The 20,550-nt window shown below is 34.9% G+C and overlaps 2 protein-coding genes across 2 annotated transcripts in view; both read right to left on the minus strand.

Annotated features, from left to right (window-relative positions):
- LOC111058028 (ATP-binding cassette sub-family F member 3) overlaps window positions 1-16,872 on the minus strand; it is a 53,803-nt gene extending 36,931 nt beyond the window's left edge. The window contains exons 1-5 of the mRNA XM_039441133.1: window positions 16,724-16,872; window positions 15,961-16,069; window positions 8,228-8,444; window positions 3,854-4,143; window positions 1,318-1,422 (exon numbers count right to left, since the gene is read on the minus strand). Of these exons, the coding sequence (XP_039297067.1) occupies window positions 1,318-1,422; window positions 3,854-4,143; window positions 8,228-8,444; window positions 15,961-16,069; window positions 16,724-16,796 (794 nt within the window). The 5' untranslated portion in view covers window positions 16,797-16,872. The remainder of the gene's footprint in view (window positions 1-1,317; window positions 1,423-3,853; window positions 4,144-8,227; window positions 8,445-15,960; window positions 16,070-16,723) is intronic.
- A 490-nt stretch (window positions 16,873-17,362) lies between these two features.
- On the minus strand, window positions 17,363-19,785 carry LOC111058023. The gene is made up of 2 exons (XM_022345517.2): window positions 19,448-19,785; window positions 17,363-18,804 (listed from the first exon to the last, which is right to left on the minus strand). Exons 1-2 carry the CDS (start codon window positions 19,482-19,484, stop codon window positions 18,497-18,499), a joined length of 345 nt encoding a protein of 114 aa, XP_022201209.2. The 5' UTR covers window positions 19,485-19,785; the 3' UTR covers window positions 17,363-18,496.
- Window positions 19,786-20,550: the final 765 nt, after the last annotated feature.

Below are 20,550 nucleotides of genomic sequence, written 5' to 3' on the forward strand. Positions count from 1 at the left end.
TACACAACACCATAATTTGATACAAAACAGTATAGAGATATGTAAGCACAATGTGGAACGGCAGGAGAAGCCTCCACCAAATATGTAAGCAGGCTGTGCCTTCACCAATTATGTAAGGGGAAAAACTATTATAACAAAAGAGAACAGAATAACTTTAACTCTAATTAATGAATCTTTAACATACATATATATATATACATTTAAACAAAACAAGATTGATTTTATTATAAAAACATTATTGATATGAATTTTATGGGGAAAACACTCGCTTGCAGCTAATGATGATTCAATCTTTGTGGTTATGAAAATTTAAGAACAATGATTCAGTAGTCACCTACCTTTTTGAAATGGCTTCCCCCTTTGGCATCCACTGGTTTAAATCGCGACTTTTAGTATTTTAAAAGAACAAATATTAACTGAACTAGTGAATAGGCTTAGAACCCGTCTCCCTTAACAATACAATAATTATTTTTATACTGCCCGATCTGTGACAGAATATTGGGTATTAAATATAAACTCAATCAATGCCAAACATGAAAGCCATTTCAAGTACATATTTTTATCTGTCGCACAAGCGGCACGTTTGTTATTAAAAACAAAAGAGAAGCTACGTTAATTTTGACAACAAATGAAATAAACAATCTTTCTGTCGATAACAAAGATTGTTCAAAGACAAAAACACTGTTCATTAAACTTTTTTAATTTAAAACTCTAAAATCCTGATCAATATGAGACAAATATATGGTTCATATAATGTCCCATATGACCAGGTGACAGATATTTGCTGTGTGGAATGATAGACAAGGATAGCAACACCAATGTTAGTCAGGTGCTGACTTTATAACGTGGACCTCACACCTCACTATAGCAATTAGTGTTCGACAATATGATACAGTATCATCTCAACTTGATACACAACACCATAATTTGATACAAAACAGGATAGAGCTATCTGCTTTGTGGAATGATAGACAAGGATAGCAACACCAATGTTAGTCAGGTGCTGACTTTATAACGTGGACCTCACACCTCACTATAGCAATTAGTGTTCGACAATATGATACAGTATCATCTCAACTTGATACACAACACCATAATTTGATACAAAACAGGATAGAGCTATCTGCTTTGTGGAATGATAGACAAGGATAGCAACACCAATGTTAGTCAGGTGCTGACTTTATAACTTGAATATCACTGTAGAAATTGACCCCTAGGGTTAGTAAAATTTAATCTGTTTTCAAGCACTTTTCGAAGCTGCACTGAATTCTAGAGTAATTTATTAGTAATTAGACAAGTAATTAGGATGCTAATTACCTGGAAATCATTCTCAATAGGGTTGTCTTGCCGATTCCATTGCGTCCCACCAGTCCATACCTCCTACCATAGGCCAACACTATATCGGCAGCCTGTAGAAGCACCCTGTCGAAAAAACAAAATTCAAAGTAAAACAAACAAATTTCAAGTTATTTATTTATTAACACACATATATAAATACTAGCAGTCAGGCTCGCTTCGCTCGCCATATCCGTCTAGCCAGGGGGCTCCGCCCCCTTGACCCCCGACTGGATTGTCCAAGAATGAGATCAGCGGGCTCGCTTCGCTCGCCTGCATGTACACCTCAGCGGAACCTTTGTACCGAATTCTAGACCCCCGACTGGATTGTCCAAAAATGAGATCAGCGGGCTCGCTTCGCTCGCCTGCATGTAGACCTCAACGGAACCAGAGTCAACTCAACTTAATGCCAACCTGACAAAATTATTAACTTAGTTACCAGAACAACTGTTTCGAAGAGGTACTCTCTCTGTAGATTGTAGTTCTATATTAACATATGGTATGGACATTTTCAATTTTATTATAATTTCAAGATATTGGAATAAGAAGAATATACATGCTAAGAGAACTTTAAACCCTTAAAAAACACCCTTAGAGTTAAAATATTGCCAAAAGATTTCTTAGTGCGCCTCTAAAGGGCCAACTGAACATACCTACCAAATTTGAACGTTTTTGGTCCGGTAGATTTTTAGTTCTGCGAGTGAGTGAGTGAGTCAGTCAGTCAGTGAGTGAGTGAGTGCCATTTCGCTTTTATATATATATAGACAACTGAACAAATGAATAAATGCAAAACAAACAACAACAATCGCAATAAAACAGAATTTAAAAAAATGAGGTGCAAAAAAAGATGGGGAGGATTGAAGAGAACAAATTAAGTGTTGGAAGAGAAGTTACGATACTGATAGCAATAACAACAAGATTGATTGATTGATTGATTGATTGAGTACTTTATTTATGTAGATTACAATATATACTGGCTTATACACTTGTATACAATAGCTTACAATACAGCAAAGTTATAGATGAATTTACATAATATAGACTAAGAAAATAACTATTGAACTGTATATTATATGAAAAAGCAATTTGTAATATAATAACTATGGATAATAATCATATTGTTATGCATCTACATAAATTGGCGGAGCTTTGGACATATCAATGTCCATCCAAGAAAATGATGGCAAGGTAGAAAAGAAAATATAGAAGAGAAAGTAGTCGAAGAAGTAGTAGTAGAGAAAGAAGTAGATAGAAGAAAAGGAAGTAGTTGAAGGAAGAGGGGAAGAGGAGGAGAGGAACAGAAGAAAAAGAAGAGAGCAAGAAGATGACAGGACTAAAAGGAGACGAGATGAGATGAAGATGATGGACTATAGTGAGGTCCACGTTATAATGGCAGTGAAGAAAGGTAGGAGAAAAACGTTGCCAATTCTCTCCATTTTGCCACTGACTGTACACAGCTGTTACTCAATTCATCCCATTAAATTTAATCCAATAATAATTATCATTTCCTTGATAAAATAATCAATTTAATGTCAAATGAATCAAGAAATTATATTGTTTTATAATTTGATTAAAAAATTTGCTTCCATAACTGAGATAAGATTTTTATTTCTATACAAACCTGAAATGGCGGCTGATTTAAAAAGCTGTGATACAATGATCTGAATTTCAAAACAACAGAAATTGAGTTATTTGGTAGGTATTCTATTCCCATTTCTTTTTAAAATAATAGAAAAATAGAAATCCTATTCAAAAATAAGTAATTTCAATGGATTAATTCTGAAATAACTTTTCAATATCATTTATACCGGTACGAGTAGGTCTAACCTATACGGGTAGGCTAACTGAAGCATGGATGAAGTCTAGGATGGTTAGTTATCAACTTTTAAAATGTCATTTCAGGTATTTTAATTTGTGTTTCTCATACGGTAAAGTTTAAAAATAATTTCATCGTTTCAAAAATACATTTTAAATCAATTATGCGACTTGTATACTCAAGTATTTTGATAGAATGAAGAAAAAAAATGGCGGCTGAGAATATGGTTTGTTCAGTTTTGTACAGTCACTGTCAAAAGTAAATATAAAATATTCTGGCAAATAGACAACATTGCAAAGCGAGAGAGAGTTATTGCTATCTGTTTTGTTGTATGATAGAAAAGGACAGCAACAGTATTGTCAATCGTACACTGCCATTATAATGTGGACGTCACTATAGAAGAAAAAATGGCAAGAGAAGAAGAAGAAGAAGAAGAAGAAGAAGAAGAATGAGATGATGATGATGAACAAGAAGTTAATGACAGTCTTTTGTCAGTTCAAGAGTAACAAGATAATAAGAGAAGAAGTTGACAGAATAAGACTATGATTGAAGGTGGAGGACGGTAGTGAGGAAATGAGGAAGAGAAGAAGACAGCAAGAAGAAGAATTAGAATTAAAAGAGGAAGAAGAAGATAAAAGAAGAAGATAAAGTAGAAGAAGAAGGCAGTCGGAAGAAGACGTGTATTATTTAGGGTGCACTGACCTCTCACCGTAGGCGACATCGAAATTCTCAATGCGAATGTCCTGTGTGCGATTGCAGCCTTTCGCCTCCATCTTGGCCTCCTTCTTGCTGGTCGCCTGCGATGCGGTGGCCGCCTGTAGTGCCGGCATCAACTGGCCCCCGCCACCTGCCCCCACCTGCTGCCCGCCACCGCCACTGTTCGATGACGTCACAGCCGACGACGATCGGTTGGTCACCAGCTGTTCGGCTCTGCGTTCCTGTTTTGCCTGCAGTTTCGCCTCCGCTTTTTCCAGCTTCTTCTGGTCCACTTTCTGTTAAGAAAAACTTGGGTAATTGTGATTGTCCCACCATTAAAAAAGTCAATAATACTAAGTATTTGGGAATTATAATTGATGGAAACCTTAAATGGGATGTTCATATTAAATACATATGTAGAAAAATTAGATATTTATCTTTTAAATTTTACCAAGTTAACAGATTTCTTAATAAGAACCACCTGAAAATGATGTATCATGCTCTAGTCAAGTCAATTCTGCAGTATGGCATAGTTGTTTGGGGAGGCTGTTTCAACTGTCATATTGCTGAATTATTTGTAGCACAAAAACTGATAATTAAAACTATATCAAGCAAACCCAGGCTCTATCCAACGGATATGGTTTTTAGTGATTTTGAGGTCATGACTATACGTCAATTATACATAAAAACCGTAATTGAGTACTTAATAAAATATAGATCCGATTTTCCTCTCACAATAAACTCTACTTTTAATTATTATAATCTAAGGGCCACTGCTAACAAATATGTAACCTATAACACTAATATTGAATGTATAAGGAGGCAATTAATTTACATAGGTACTAAAAATAATAATAAACCTCATTCCAAATCACTTTCTCATGGACAATAAGATCAGCGGAAAAATTAAACTGGATATAAAAAACTGGACATACAGTAATTTCTTCTTCCATTTAGATATATGACTCGAGATTTCTGCTCCAGCATTGTTTTTTCATTTTTCAGTGGATTCGCTTACCTTTATTTTGAGTACCTATTCCTCTGTTTTCTTCCTTCCCCCCATTTCTCCCTTCCTTTTTTTCCTCATTACTTCTCTTCTCTTCTTTGCCTGCCTATTACATGGGAAACCATAGTTGGCTAGGTACCTTCCTCTCTTTTTTCATCTTCTCCAACACACCCAAACACTAAGCCCATTGTTTTTCTATATTTGTAACATTTTATTGTGTTTTATTTGTTTCGTAAATCTTTGTAATTTTGTTTTGTCTTGTTTTGTGTGTTTTTAATAAATTGAAATTGAAAATTGAAAAACGGGGATAAATTATTCAATAGATTAAAAACGTGAATAACAAGACTCGAGGAAGACGGACATCAAGGGATGGAGAAGGAAAGCTGCTGACAGAGAAGAATGGAGAGTCATTTTGAAGGAGGTCAAGGCCCTAAATGGGCTGTAGCACCAAGGAGCAAGGAAGTGAGTAAAAACGTGAATAAATAAGTTACAGTCCGGGGTGCTGTAGCTTTGCCTATCGGCGGAGGGCCACTACACTACAATACTACCCAAACAAAAACATCCAACATTTTTGAAGATGTATCTTTCCATAAGCAACAGACGCTCTTCTGTATCTTCTCAAAAGCAACGTGTTGCATCCGAAAAGATACACAAGGAGCTTTAATGTATCTATCAATAGGCAACAGGTGCTCTTCTGTATCTTCTCAAAAGAGAAGCTTTGCCTATCTTTCAAAACGTATCTTTACATAAGCAACAGATGCTCTTCTGTATCTTCTCAAAAGCAACGTGTTGCATCCGAAAAGATACACAGGGGTATCCTATAGGAAAACCTATTCTTTTCTATCGTACTAACAAATGACAAGCCCTATACCATGGAATATCTTCTTATGCTATCTTTTCTCTATGGTATCTTAAGGTATCTTGACTCCATCAAATATTTAGGTGTTACAGTAGATGAGAAGCTTACCTTTACATAGCTATCTTTTACATATCCTGAGAAAATTCTATTTTCTAAATAAGATTCTTCCAACCACCATTCTTAGACAGTTATACTTTGCTCTTGTTGACTCTAAACTGAATTATGGAATAAGTTGTTGGGGCTCTACTTACATTACCCACTTGAGAGGACTTACAACCTTACAAAAATCTATTGTCAGAGCTGTTAAAAAATCAGGAAGATATGAACATGCCTTTCCCCTTTTTCAAGATATAAAATGCTTGCCTCTAAGATACATATATGTTTTCAAAGTTTTATACCTATTCTTTGTAATGTCTGGAAACAGTGGTCAGGCACTTTTCAGGGAGAGAACAAATTATCAAACTAGGAGAGTCACTTCTGATCTGCTAAGGCTTCCCAGGTCATATACCACTTGTTTCCAGAAATCGTTTGTATTTCTAGGTCCGAAATTTTTCAATAATTTACCTTTTGAGGCAAAGAGAATTGATAATAGGAAAATGTTCAAATATTACATTCTTAAATGGCTTAGAAATATCTTGCCTGATTGTTTAGAACACATGTTTTTTATTCTTTCTTAGTTTTCATCATAATAATTATTATAGTTGTTGAAAATCATATCAAAAAGTAATTAAGCCCAAACTGGAAATGTATGAGAGGTGAGTGAATGTGTGAGTGTGTGTTTTCATTTTTTTTTTGCCCAAAAAAATTTTTTTTTCTTCTTTCTGATTTTATTCAATTATAGTATAAGCACTCCTGCTTGCACGCGTTAAGCATTATATGCTTACAGCAAGCTAGAAATATTCTGTTTCAAAAAAGCTTTGTTTTTTTTTCATAATACATCAGACACTTAGAAAGCCTTATTACATAAATTATATTTTATACAATTTCTTCAGAGCACTTTGTATTTTATTTCCATTTTTGATGTTTGATGTATTTGAAATTTTGTATGTATTTGATTTTTGAATCAGAATAAAAACAATTTGAATTTGAATTTTGGTATCATCACAAATGATACCGTATCAACACACATAACACAGGGTCAACACACTGTAATAAATTAAATTTGATAAGCAAGCAAAATCGCTAAATGAAAGGATTTTATAGGTCTCGAGCAAACAGCTGCTCTATTATCGCTGGGTGCGATAGCAACAAGTAAAAGATTAGATAATAACGGGTAGGCCTATCCTGGCTAAAATTAGAACAGCCAAATAGAAAAGAATTTTATTTGCTATTTATTATACTATAATTCCGCAGAATTTTCCACACAGTAGGTTGAGGAATTTGCAATTCTAAACTCGCTGATCTAGTCGATTTTTCTGGACTTCGTACAAAAACATCACGAACACTATCAATTTTTTCTTCTATAACAGAAGGTCTTCCAGTACTCTTCTTCTTACACACACACATCCACTGCTTTCAAAACGTTCATACCAGTCATAAATTGATTGCCTTGTTGGTGGTGGTTTACCGTATTTTGTTCTGAAATGACGCTGCACAACAGTAACAGAGTTTGTTTTGGCTAATTCGAGAACACAATAAGCTTTCTCCACTTGAGTAGCGGCCATATTGCTAAACTAAACTGGCTGTTGTAACACGGAGCAGCCAGCAACAGTTCTACCAACATAAACTTTAAGAAATTCCCTACAAACCTATATCACTTACTATGTTGAAATACACCAGTTTAATTTTGTACAGGCTATTGAAGTTGTCTATTTCATTTGTAATCACCCGGTATTATATAAAATATTGGAATTTTGAGGTTAGGCTATAATACTTACTGGTCGGCAACCCTAATAATCGATCAAGCCGTGTAATTTGAAATCTAGCCAGACACCTTTGGCAAATTACAATTTGACAACACATAACACAGGGTCAACACAATATGATACAGTATCATCTCAACTTGATACGCGACACCATAATTTGATACAAAACTTGCAAACTTTGAATGAATTCTGCAAACCATGGGACATCTTCTCATGCTATCTTTTCTGTATGCTATCACCACAATATGATACAGTATCATCTCAACTTGATACGCGACACCATAATTTGATACAAAACTTGCAAACTTTGAATGAATTCTACAAACCATGGGACATCTTCTCATGCTATATTTTCTGTATGCTATCACCACAATATGATACAGTATCATGTCAACTTGATACGCGACACCATAATTTGATACAAAACTTGCAAACTTTGAATGAATTCTACAAACCATGGGACATCTTCTCATGCTATCTTTTCTGTATGCTATCACCACAATATGATACAGTATCATGTCAACTTGATACGCGACACCATAATTTGATACAAAACTTGCAAACTTTGAATGAATTGTACAAATCATGGGACATCTTCTTATGCTATCTTTACTCTAATCTACAACTAACAAGCAATGTTGCCAACTGACCAGCGAGTCATCACGCTGCATGACCCAGATGCTCTTGATGTCGGTGACGTTGTTCTCGAGGTTGGCAGCCATGCTGGCCAGGTGCACTGGGGCGTTGAGCACTTTGTGAGCGCCGCCTGTGATGTCATTCAACGCACCACCACCCCCTCCTCCACCTCTACCGCCCCCACCACCCTTATCTGGTCGCAGGATCCTCAGCAGTTTGTTGCAGATGTCACTGAAATTAAAAAAGGAACAATTTGAATTCATTGGAGTATAGGCAATTTTGAATCAAACTGTACTTTCAATCAAGATTGAAGATTAATAATTAATAAGAAGATTAATTAAAAAATCTGGTGTGGCGCACTCACACAACTCTCCTTGCCGTTATGAAAATTCATCACCTGACGCTAGTGTTCCCGCGCATCTCAAGTCTACTATTCAAAGATTTGAGCCAGCTGGTGACAGGGCAATAACGCTGGAGACACACATGAGGTCTGCTATCTCTTCATAGTGAATGATTTAATAGAATCAACAATAATTTGCAATTGAATAATCACATTTCCCTTCATTTCAATTTTGAAACTAACTGTACTGTCAATCAAGATTGAAGATTAATAATTAATAAGAAGATTAATTAAAAAATCTGGTGTGGCGCACTCACACAACTTTCCTTGCCGTTATGAAAATTCATCACCTGACGCTAGTGTTCCCGCGCATCTCAAGTCTACTATTCAAAGATTTGAGCCAGCTGGTGACAGGGCAATAACGCTGGAGACACACATGAGGTCTGCTATCTCTTCATAGTGAATGATTTAATAGAATCAACAATAATTTGCAATTGAATAATCACATTTTCTCGAATTTAAAGCTTATTTTCAATTTTAGGTGAAAATGTTACTGAACATTAATTGTAGACTTTTTCTTGCTCAATCTACTCCACTTGATTTTTTTCGTTTCAATTGTATCTGAAGCCTGATAATTGGGAATCTATCTGCATTGCTGGGGCGAAGCTCCTGAAATTTTTACAGATATGGGACTTGTGACAGTTGATAGAGCTTATTGATGACTATTTTTGGTATAAATTTGATCAAAATCGTTGGAGCCGTTTCCGAGAAAATCACGAAAAACCCTGTTTTTGACAACATTCTCGCCATTTTAGCCGCCATTTTGAATTGCATTTGATCGAAATTGTTCGTGTCGGATCCTTATAGTGAAAGGACCTTAAGTTCCAAATTTCAAGTCATTCCGTTAATTGGGAGATGAGATATCGTGTACACAGACGCACATACACTCATACACACACACACACACACACTCATACAGACCATTACCCAAAAACCAGTTTTTTTGGACTCAGGGGACCTTGAAACATATAGAAATTGGGGTACCTTAATTTTTTTCGGAAAGCAATACTTTCCTTACCTATGGTAATAGGGCAAGGAAAGTAAAAAGGAACAATTTGAATTCATTGGAGTATAGGCAATTTTGAAACTAACTGTACTGTCAATCAAGATTGAAGATTAATAATTTGCCAGGATATTTTACAATATTGATGTAGGCTAGATGGATACTTATCATGTGATCTCGGTTGCCAAGGTGACTTTTTTGACAACGATCTGTTTATGAAAAGACTAGCCGTCAGGCTCGCTTCGCTCGCCATATCCGTCTAGCCAGGTCCAAGAATGAGATCAGCAGGCTCGCATCGCTCGCCTGCATTTTTCATTTGAGTATTTTTATCATATGTTAGGACAATCTAGTCGGGGGTCCAGACTAAACGTCTGGCTAAACGGATGTGGCGAGCGAAGCGAGCCTGACTGCTAGTAATATAATATTCCCAGGATTGAAGTAGCAGTGCCTAATCAATTTCTCCGCGATAAATGCATTTAAATCTTCAACTTGGTGCCAACCTAACAAAGTCAACTCAACTTAATGCCAACCTGACAAAATTATTAATTTAGTTGCCAGTTAACAACTGTTTCGAAGAGGTACTCTATCTAGATTATAGTTCTATAGTAACATATGATATGGAAATTTCAATTATAATTAAGAGATTGGGAGAAGAAGAATATACATGCTAAAAGACGAACTTTAAACCCTTAAAAACAACCCTTAGAGTTAAAATATTGCCAAAATATTTCTTAGTGCGCCTCTAAAGGGCCAACTGAACATACCTACCAAATTTGAACGTTTTTGGTCCGGTAGATTTTTAGTTCTGCGAGTGAGTGAGTGAGTGAGTGAGTCAGTCAGTCAGTCAGTGAGTGAGTGCCATTTCACTTTTATATATATAGATGATTGTGATAGGAATGAGAGTAAACACGACATAAGTATTTAATACCTTAAGAAAGGAGTGATCCGTGGTCTAGTGGATAGAGTGCCTGCGTAGCAGCATAGAGATCCCGGGTTCAAACCCTCTCAATACCAAAAGTTTTTTAACCAGATCACTCCCGTGTTATCGGATGGGCACGTTAAACTGTCGGTCCCGGCTGAAGTATGACAGTCGTAATGCCCATTGACGGCTTAAATTATATATTCAGGGGGTGGGACCTTCCCGCAAGGGACTCCCCACCAACAAAAGCCATACGAATTTACTTTTTTTTTACCTTAAGAAAGGTTTTTAATAACTTGAACTATACAGGTTTCGAATTGGAATGAGTTTGTTTGGAGACTTAGTAACAGTAATAACAAATTCAAAACATATTATGTTGTTATACTACATTCTTCCCCCCAAAGAGTCAATGAATGTAGTCATTCAAATAATTAGGAGGTCTTCTATTTCTAAAACTTCTTCTTGGATATGTATTCTTTATATATTTATTTAATTCTTATCATTGTATTATTTATCAGAAGCATTACTATAATATTTATTATATAGGTATATATTTTTTTCCATTTTTCAGTATTGCTATAGGCTACTTCGTACTGTTTGCTTTATGAACTCACAGCTAGCGCACAAGTTTAACTTTGCTGACTGTGCCAAATCATTTAGATCTATTATAATTTACATTTTTATTATGCATTTTGTATGTATCATTCATGTTTTGTAACTATTTAATTTTGGCGAAATAAACATTCTTATCTTATTTTATTTTGGTTTTCTTGTCCAGTAGTCTGTTGTCTAGGTTGTAAGCTCTCGGCAGTAGTACTAGTTTCGTTTTCTTGCTTTTGGGTTGCTTGAGGATTATGGAAGTATTCAAGTTCAGGTTCGGAAGTTGGTAATTGAGAATTTTCATCATTTTCAGAATCGGTTTGTTCTTCTTGATCTCTGTTGCAAGATGACGTGTTGATACTGTGGTTTCTCTTCCATCAGGTAGCTTTGCATACTCAGCATTTCCATGTAGAAGTTGGACCTCTTCAACAAGTGGCTCATATTTAGATGTTCGATTGAATGTTTTTAAATAGACAGGGCCGGAATTGAGAAGCCAAGAAGGAGCTGAAACACCATTGTTTCCAGATCTACGTGGGTGTAAGAACATACGCTCATGAGGAGTTTGATTTGTGGCTGTGCAAAGTAATATTCTTGTTCAGCTAAGAGCATCAAGGTAGCTCAATCGTTTTCCATAGAATACCATTATATCTTTCAACCTGTCCATTACCATAGACAAACAATATGGCGTAAGTAGATATCCCATGGTATAGGACGTTTATGTCGCATTTTTTACTGTTATCTCAAGCCGATAGTCCACGTAGTTCTTTCCCGTAAAGCTGTGTGACGCTCGTAGTCTCTCATAGTGTGCCGTTCATACACTCTCACACCAACAAAACAGTAAAAATCGACAATAATCGACAGTAATCGGCTTGAGATAACAGTAATTTGCGACATAAATTCGCTACACCATGGGATATCTACTTACGCTATTGTTTCTCTATGCCATTACCTGCTGGGTTGTAAGCAGTGGTTCTGCTAGTTGCAATTCCATGCGAGTTTAGGTAATTTTTCAAGTCTTGACTCTTAAATGATGTTCCTCTGTCTGAATGTATGTAACTAGGAACCCCAAACGTAGAAAACAGGGTTTTCAGTTTTGATTTAACTGTAGATGATGACATGCACAAGCCTCATTTTATATTTTATTTTTAACTTGTTCTATATTGTAACTTTTGACAAACTGTTAATGACAAAAGCACATTTACAACAATATGTATAAGTTCGTCATAGGCTCAACTCAGATCGAGAAGAGACTGGACTCTAATGGAGAGCATGTGTTTCCAAATGGTGACACTCAGACCAGTCGATTCTAGTCTCCGCGACGTCACCATTTCAAAACACATGCTCTCCACTAGAGTCCAGTCTCTTCTACACCTGAGTCGCCTAAGTGTCAGTTGAGCCTCACACTCCCAACATCCCACTAATAATGGACAGTAGTCGACAGTAATTATTGGCTTGTGTTAACAAGAAATCGGCTTGAAATTTGGAACATAAACGACCTATATACCTTGGGAAATCTTCTTATGCTATCACGATAAATGATACGGTATCAACACAATATGATACAGTAGCACTACACAACATGATACAGTATCAATTGAGTGTCAGTTGAGCCATATAGTTTGTCAATTACTATCTAAATTTGAGGAAGGAACAGTTTTGGGCTTTAAGCATGTTGTTCCTTCCCCAATCATTCATAGTTGAGAATTATATTGTATTTATCAATGTAGAAATAAATAAGGCTGGCCACTAACGGTAGAGCATGCATGATAAACATACACAGTCATCTCACATTGCTGTGTCACAGCAAAGCGCTTTGAGCTAATATATCTTATAAGACAGTCCACATATAGCTAGATTTTAAGTCACTTTCCCATTATTACCATGGAGAAAGTATAGAGTAAGTAGATATCCCATGGTATAGGGAATTTATGTCGCAACTTTTACTGTTATCTCAAGCCGATTATTGTCGATTATTGTCAATTTTTACTGTTTTGTTGGGGTTAGAGTGTATGAACGGCATATTATGAAAGACTACCAGCGTCACATAGCTTCACGGAAAAGAACTACGTGGACTATCGGCTTGAGATAACAGTAAAAGTTGCGACATAAATGCCCTATACCATGGGATATCTACTCATGCTATCGTTTCTCTATGTTATTACTTTGCTTGCCCTATTCTTCAATATTATATTAAAGCGGATAGTGCTTTATTTCCGAGCAGACGGTGAATATGTGAACACTAGCATTAGAACAAATTTTATTTTATTTTATTACCTGTCAGCCTGCGAATATTTGATCACTCTTATAAGAGGTATATATGATAATTATTTCTTGAAATTCTTAGGAAAGTAGTTAGGCTGGGCGCCCACCAGTTAGTCAAGACAAGACAAGACATGATCAGACACGTTTAGTCACATAGCTGCTTGTGACGCAACTCTCACTGATTAGTCATTGCAATTAGACTTATTCTCATAAGCAACTATGTAAAGTATTGTGACTAAACGTGTCTAATCATGTCTTGTCTTGATCAGACACGTTTAGTCACAATACTTCACATAGTTGCTTATGAAGACATAATCTAATTGCAATGACTAATCAGTGTGAGTTGCGTCATAAGCAACTATGTGAAGCATTGTGACTGAACGTAAATCATGTCTTGTCTTATCTTGACTAACTGGTGGGCGCCAGTAATGTAAATCTAGGAGCCACCCTCGAGTCTAGAATGTGTGTTGTGAGTTCGGAGTTCACCTAGAATTGCTAGATCCTAATTAGTAGTCGATGTCAGAGTGTATGAAAGCAAGTTCTGGATGCTAATTTTATGTTTTTGTCAGAGATAATCATTATCATTTGTTCTGATGGGAGCGTTCACACCATGGCTTGGTGTGAATGTCGGAATGTGTGAACGCTCTCATAACTACAAATGGTATTCGTTTCATGCCAGACTACGAGTATGTGAACACTCTCATAAGAGTCATCAATTTTTATTAAATTGAGTGACAATTTCAATGAAATTATGCCAATTTAGTCCAGTATTTATTGGTTTTCTCTTAATATCTGTGATTATCACGAAGCAGCAAAACGACTGTTTAATCATGGGTCTACTGATTCAATTAATCAATTAGTTTGAGTCACTTTCCCTCATGAAATGATGCATATTTAGACTATTAAGGGCCGGCTTCCGAGCTCGAGATTTAATTAAGTTCTAGACTTTAAACAGTTGGAGTCAGAAAATTGGCATTCCAAAACGGGACGGAGTAGTAGTTTCTACTTTCCTTGCCCTATTACCATAGGTAAGGAAGGTATTGCTTTCCGAAAAAAATTAAGGTACCCCAATTTCTAAATTTCTATACGTTTCAAGGTCCCCTGAGTACAAAAAAGTGGTTTTTGGGTGTGTGTGTGTATGAGTGTATGTGCGTCTGTGTACACGATATCTCATCTCCCAATTAACGGAATGACTTGAAATTTGGAACGTAAGGTTCTTACAATATAAGAATCCGACACGAACAATTTCGATGAAATGCGATACAAGATGGCGGCTAAAATGGCGGAAATGTTGTCAAAAACACGGTTTTTCGCGATTTTCTCGAAAACGGCTCCAACGATTTTGATTAAAGTTATACTTGACATAGTCATCAATAAGCTGTATCAACTGCCACAAGTCCCATATCTGTAAAAATTTCAGGAGCTCCGCCCCATCTATGCAAACTTTGATTTTAGATTCTCAATTATCAGGCTCCAGATACAATTTAAACAAAAAATTTCGAGTGGAATAGATTGAACATAAGAATCTCTACAATTAATGTCCTGTAACATTTTCACCTAAAATTGAAAATAAGTTTGAAATTCGAGAAAATGTGATTATCCAATTGCAAACTGTTGATTCTATTAAATGATTCACTATGAAGAGATTGCAGACCTCGTGGGTCTCCAGCGTTATTACCCTGTCATCAGCTGGATCAAATCTTTGAATAGTAGACTTTTGATGCGCGGGAACACTAGCGTCAGGTGATCAATTTTCATTACGGCAAGGAAAGTTGTGTGAGTGCGCCACACCAGATTTCTTAATTAGACACTGGACACTGTAATTTACAATCCAACAGATAACCGTTCATTCTTGAATAAGATACTAATAAAGGAAGAAAGTGTAAGAAATTGACAGTAAATTGTTCTTATCTATCTTAATATCCATGAAAAACTGCAAGTTAATAACTCGTTTTATTCTTTGTAAAAAATATAAATAAATAAAACTATTTTTGACGACACTAGTCTAATTTAACCTTCCGGCAGTCGCGATGTTGTAAAAAGTACAACAGTGTCAGCTTTTATTGTGCACAAAACTATTGAATGGGGTGGTTTCAGTGGATGAGTCACTTATGCATTCCAAAACTTTCCCCCCCCCCCATCACTCCACTGAGTTGCAGTATCAACCGAGCAATGGTTCAGTCTTTAGGTGCCATTTAGTCGCCTCGCCACAGTGCATAAGATAGGGAAAGACTGTATACGGAGACTGTAAACGAACCAATAACAGAATTGATGGCTTTGCTTGATGTACCTTATTGGGCTATGAAATGGTAATCATCCAAATGTTCATAGGCGTAAAATATTCCAAAAAGATGAAAAAAGTAATTATACAATTAATTAATATGTTTTGACAGTAAACAGAGTACATAACACTTGGAAAATTGGATGTTGTTAGAAATACAACACGCGACTGCTCGTGTGATTGAGTAGGGCGCAGCTACCGGAAGGTTAATAAAGACAAATTTTGAATTAATGTCGTCGATAATATTTCAAGACAAAATAGGCTAAATTGTTTATCAATTACCGTATTTCTTTTTCCGATTTTTCATCAGCAACCTCGTGTAAAACTTCGCCAATTGCATCATAGACCTCTGCGCTGTCTTCGAAATCTTCAACTCCATTTTCTAAAATTCCTACAACATAAAACAAGTTTCAACATCAGCCGACATGTTGTTATCAATTCAAATTTTAAAAACAATAAAATGGACCTGTAAAGCTGATAGTTTAAAATTTAATCTCATTTAAAATTGATGATTTGCATGGAATACGAAAGGATCATTCAGCTTGATATGTTGAGAAAGTAGTGATGAGTTGGAACATAACCTCAATCATTCATTTACCATTGTAATCTTTGAATATAAATACATAAGTCAAGTCAACACTAATTAACATTTGAGGAAAATAAGAGGATGAATGGAATTTACATGAGTTACTATAAATTCCGTACTATACAACAACAATTTATAAGCTTATCACATTCTATTGAACGAAGATTATTCTTTGGTTATGTTCGAAAGATGTTTTCAAATCACTAGTATTTGTTATTAATTCGGGCATTGAATTTGATGATTTTTAAAATCCATTAAAGCAATTCATTTAGAATTAACTATCATATTCATAAAGTATCTAATATTTATTATTTTTGAACTACAATGAACTTTATTAGGTTTTGTTCAAGAGTAAAAGAGTTGCCGACAACTTAATGAAATTCTATTTTAGTCGAGAATCTACTTGAAATTTGAAAACTAGATTTGAATAGTTGTATTATCCATAGAAAATGTATTTACCTTCAACATACTGATATAAATCATCATCAATTTTAGGAAATTCGGATTTAATGAGGTCCTGACATGCAGCCATGTTGTTTTCCGTTCAGAAAATTTTGGAAGGCTGGAGACCTGTCTTCCTAGATTTCGTCTACACTATGCCAGATGTTTTCAAATCAATTGTCAATTTTAACAATCAATTGTTAATTTTATGATAAAAATTGAGTTCTTTGGGATACTTATTTCTCTATAGATACCTTGGATGATTCAGTACAATAATATTGAATTATTATTCAACATCTATCTATATTTATATATTGATTAGTTCATAGAGCTTCCGCTTCAAGCAGCACGATACTAACAGCTGTAGATAGCGCATGACGAGATGGTATCTGGTTACATCGTCTGAGAGGGCAGTTAGGGACCATCTTGTTAATATAATACTTGTATTTGCTAGACGTTGAAAGCGGCATGTTTAAATGATCGCCAATCAAGAAATCATGATAAATATTGAATAATACTAGATCAACCTAGAATATTGGGTTTAAATTGATCCTTTGGATAATTAAGACACAGGTAAAAACATGATATTGAGAATGGCAGGTTCTGAACAATCAAAAACAAGGAGAACAGGATAAAAATTCAATAAAAACAAAGATATTTCATATAACATTGTTTAATAATATTAGTTTGGTTTTGCACAAGTATGACAATTTTCTTAAAAACTCGAACAATGCAGAATGAATTTTATTGAACAGTGGAATACATCTCTTATTTTAAAAATATTGTGCATCTATTATTCATCGAATGGGAACTACTATTCCAACTAATTATTAGTGATGAAATTGATATAATCATTGATGAAATATAATTATTAATTTTTCTTCTTTTTTACAAGATTAGAGGTTTTTCTAACCTGTTCCGGTTTCAAAGGATATAACTACTCATCTATAGTGAGGTCCTAGTTATAATGGCAGTGGAGAAAGAAAGATGAACAACATTGCCGAACCTCTGTCTTGTCAATGCCTTCTATAGATGATGGCTGATAGAGGTTTATTAATGTCATATTAACTGTTCATTCTCTTTAAAATAATAAATTATATTTTATCAAGCTGGAAATGATATTTTTCAATAATTTCATAATGAATTTTCATAATAATTGAGATAAAATATTTTGTCAATTTAATTATTAAATCTACATTGTTGTTGAAGGACGATCTGGCAACAGAGCAAAGCAAGATAGAGATAGCGCTATCCACTATGTTGAATGGTAGACAAGGATAGCAATACCATTGCTAATCGAACACTGCCATTATAAAGTGGACCTCACTATAGCATCTGGCTTAGAATTATTATGGATTATTGATTTGGATACAGATTATTATTGCTATTGATTCTACAATCCTTTGTAATTCATCTAGTATTATAATTTTTTTAACACCTGGTCTTATCGGTTTCTTTTTTCCATCCTTCCCTTAGCCTATTATTCTTCCCTTATCCCATCCTTTCATATCTACCATCTATTTACTTTTCCCGACACCTTTTTGACCTTCTCAAGGATTATAGGTTTTCCTAGTACATGGATATCCATAGTTGGGAAACCCCTTCAATCTTCCTTCCTTTTTTGTTGCACCGCTTTCTTTTTATTTTGTTTCAATGTGTATTGTTGTTGTTGTTTGCATGTATTCTTTTTGTTATTCTCTGTATTAAATATGTATGTGTGTGTAAAAATAAATTGAATTGAAATTGATTAGTTAGTGGGGTACCGTTGGATATGGGACCAGTTTTAATTCATCAATAATGTACAGTAGGCCTGACCCCATATTGCAAAAGGCCTGCGTCAAACTGTGCTTTCTGTTCCCGCCACCATGGAAACAGCTGATCAAGTATCTCTTCCTTTTCTTTTTTTCTCTTTTCTGAGATAGCTTCGGGATCCAGTTCACCCTCTTCATCGTCATCATCTTGTCTACGTAGGCGCTTCAGATCTTCACCACCTGGAGCGCTAGTGTCGCCACTCATCACAAACTGGTCCTCCCGGCCTGGATTGTGATCATTGCTTCTAATGGGCAATCCCACTACAGCAGTAAGAACTGCAAATCCAACTGAAATAAAATGAAATTAAAAAATTAAAATTATTATAATTTCCAGAATAAACTCTATGAGTGAATTATGAACAGAACACAACATGGATGTTGAAATTATAGTACTTTGAAAGATTATATACATACTTATACAACTGGAGAAGAAACTTTCTCAAGAGACCAAAATTGAATTATTGCAATCATCTTTATTATTACTAACCACTAGGTAAGTCGTGCTCCACAAGTATCTAATTGAATACTTGACAAAGTGGAAGCTTGAACTACTAAAATCATGAAACATTTATAATAGGCCTATAACCATCCTCCATAAATTAAGAATCTATAAGCAATATCAAGTTGATCAGTTGAGTAGTTAGACAGGATGATATGTTATTTGTGAATTTCCTATCAATTCATGTATAAGCCAATTTTTTTCTTTATTATAATTATAGATGAGTTCATACTTATAGTTTTTAAGAATTATCTTGAAAAATTATAATCTGGTTCAGATACATTTATAATATTATGTGAAAATAACTGTATTTTTCTATTTTTGGAATTGAATATCAACAAAACTAGACAAAATTATTATACAAACTAGAGACTAGATTGAAGTTGATTTTAAAAATATGAAAAAAAATCTATTTTGGAAAATGAAACTTACCACATACAACAGCAATCAAATTGAGACGAGACATCATAATAGCTGAACTTCAGATGGCAGGGTTCAAGCACTACCTAAAAACGAAATTTTTCTTCTCAACCAACAATAAAAATATTGAAAACAAAATTTCAACCAAATTTGACAAACTCAAAATTTAGAAAATATGAATTTCAAATAATATAGTGGACTGCAAATGATTCAGACTGCTCAGTTCATTCAGCTTTTATTTCGAAATTCGGCTTGCCCCAAATATTCCATCAATTTTTTACCAAATTTTTCATCTACTTTTTATTTTATAATGCGGCTTTGTTTCAAATCTTCCATCAATTTTTTCCCCATATTTTGATCCCAGAGTTGGCTTATTAAGTTTTTCTCAATCCTGTTCAATTATTTTTCTTCAATTAGCAATAATCATTGACAATAGAGAGAATAAATAGATTAGATTCAGATTATGATAATATAAAACCAACTATGCTAGTAAATAGCTATGACAAAAAAAAAATTATGTCTGATTGATCTCTAGTGTTTTAATATGAGCTGTTATTAATTCAAGAAGGCCTACTGTACCTATTTTCTCCCTTATCATTAGACTATCATCATAATCATCTTCCTCTTCTTCTCCTTCTTCATTTCCTTCTTCTTCTTCTCCTTCTTCTCCCTCTTCCTTCTCTCCTTCTCCTTCTTCATCACCACCTTTTTCTCCTATCTTCTCCTTATCCTTCTTATTACTCCCTCTTCTCCTTCTTCCTCCTCTTACTCTCACTCTCTCTCACCTCTTCTCTTTCTTCTCTACCTCTCTCCACGGCTTCATCATCTTCTTCATCTCTAATTTGATTCTGATGACTAATTAATTTTTTATCTTGAAGATAAAATAATATTATCAATCAACATATATCCCCATATCGAATTCCAAATCAACGATTTATTGATATCATTATCATCCCACAGTTATCTTGAATACCATAATCAGTTAGTATCAGCAGAAAAAACTAATTAGACGAAAATTTCCATTTCAAGGTTTCTTGCAACTCTCTCTCTCTCATAAGAATTATAAGTATTAGAAGAAGAAAATGATTGAAATTCTATTTAACAGTTTTTGTGAG

Source organism: Nilaparvata lugens, chromosome 14 (genome assembly GCF_014356525.2).
Source record: "Nilaparvata lugens isolate BPH chromosome 14, ASM1435652v1, whole genome shotgun sequence".
NCBI lineage: Eukaryota > Metazoa > Arthropoda > Insecta > Hemiptera > Delphacidae > Nilaparvata > Nilaparvata lugens.

Excerpts from the sequence above, each read along its gene's own strand:
- LOC111058023 (XM_022345517.2), bottom strand. The coding sequence starts at position 19,484 with ATGATGTCTCGTCTCAATTTGATTGCTGTTGTATGTG. Across the intron at positions 18,805-19,447 it reads TTTGATTGCTGTTGTATGTG|TTGGATTTGCAGTTCTTACT; the intron begins GTAAGTTTCATT and ends ATTTTATTTCAG.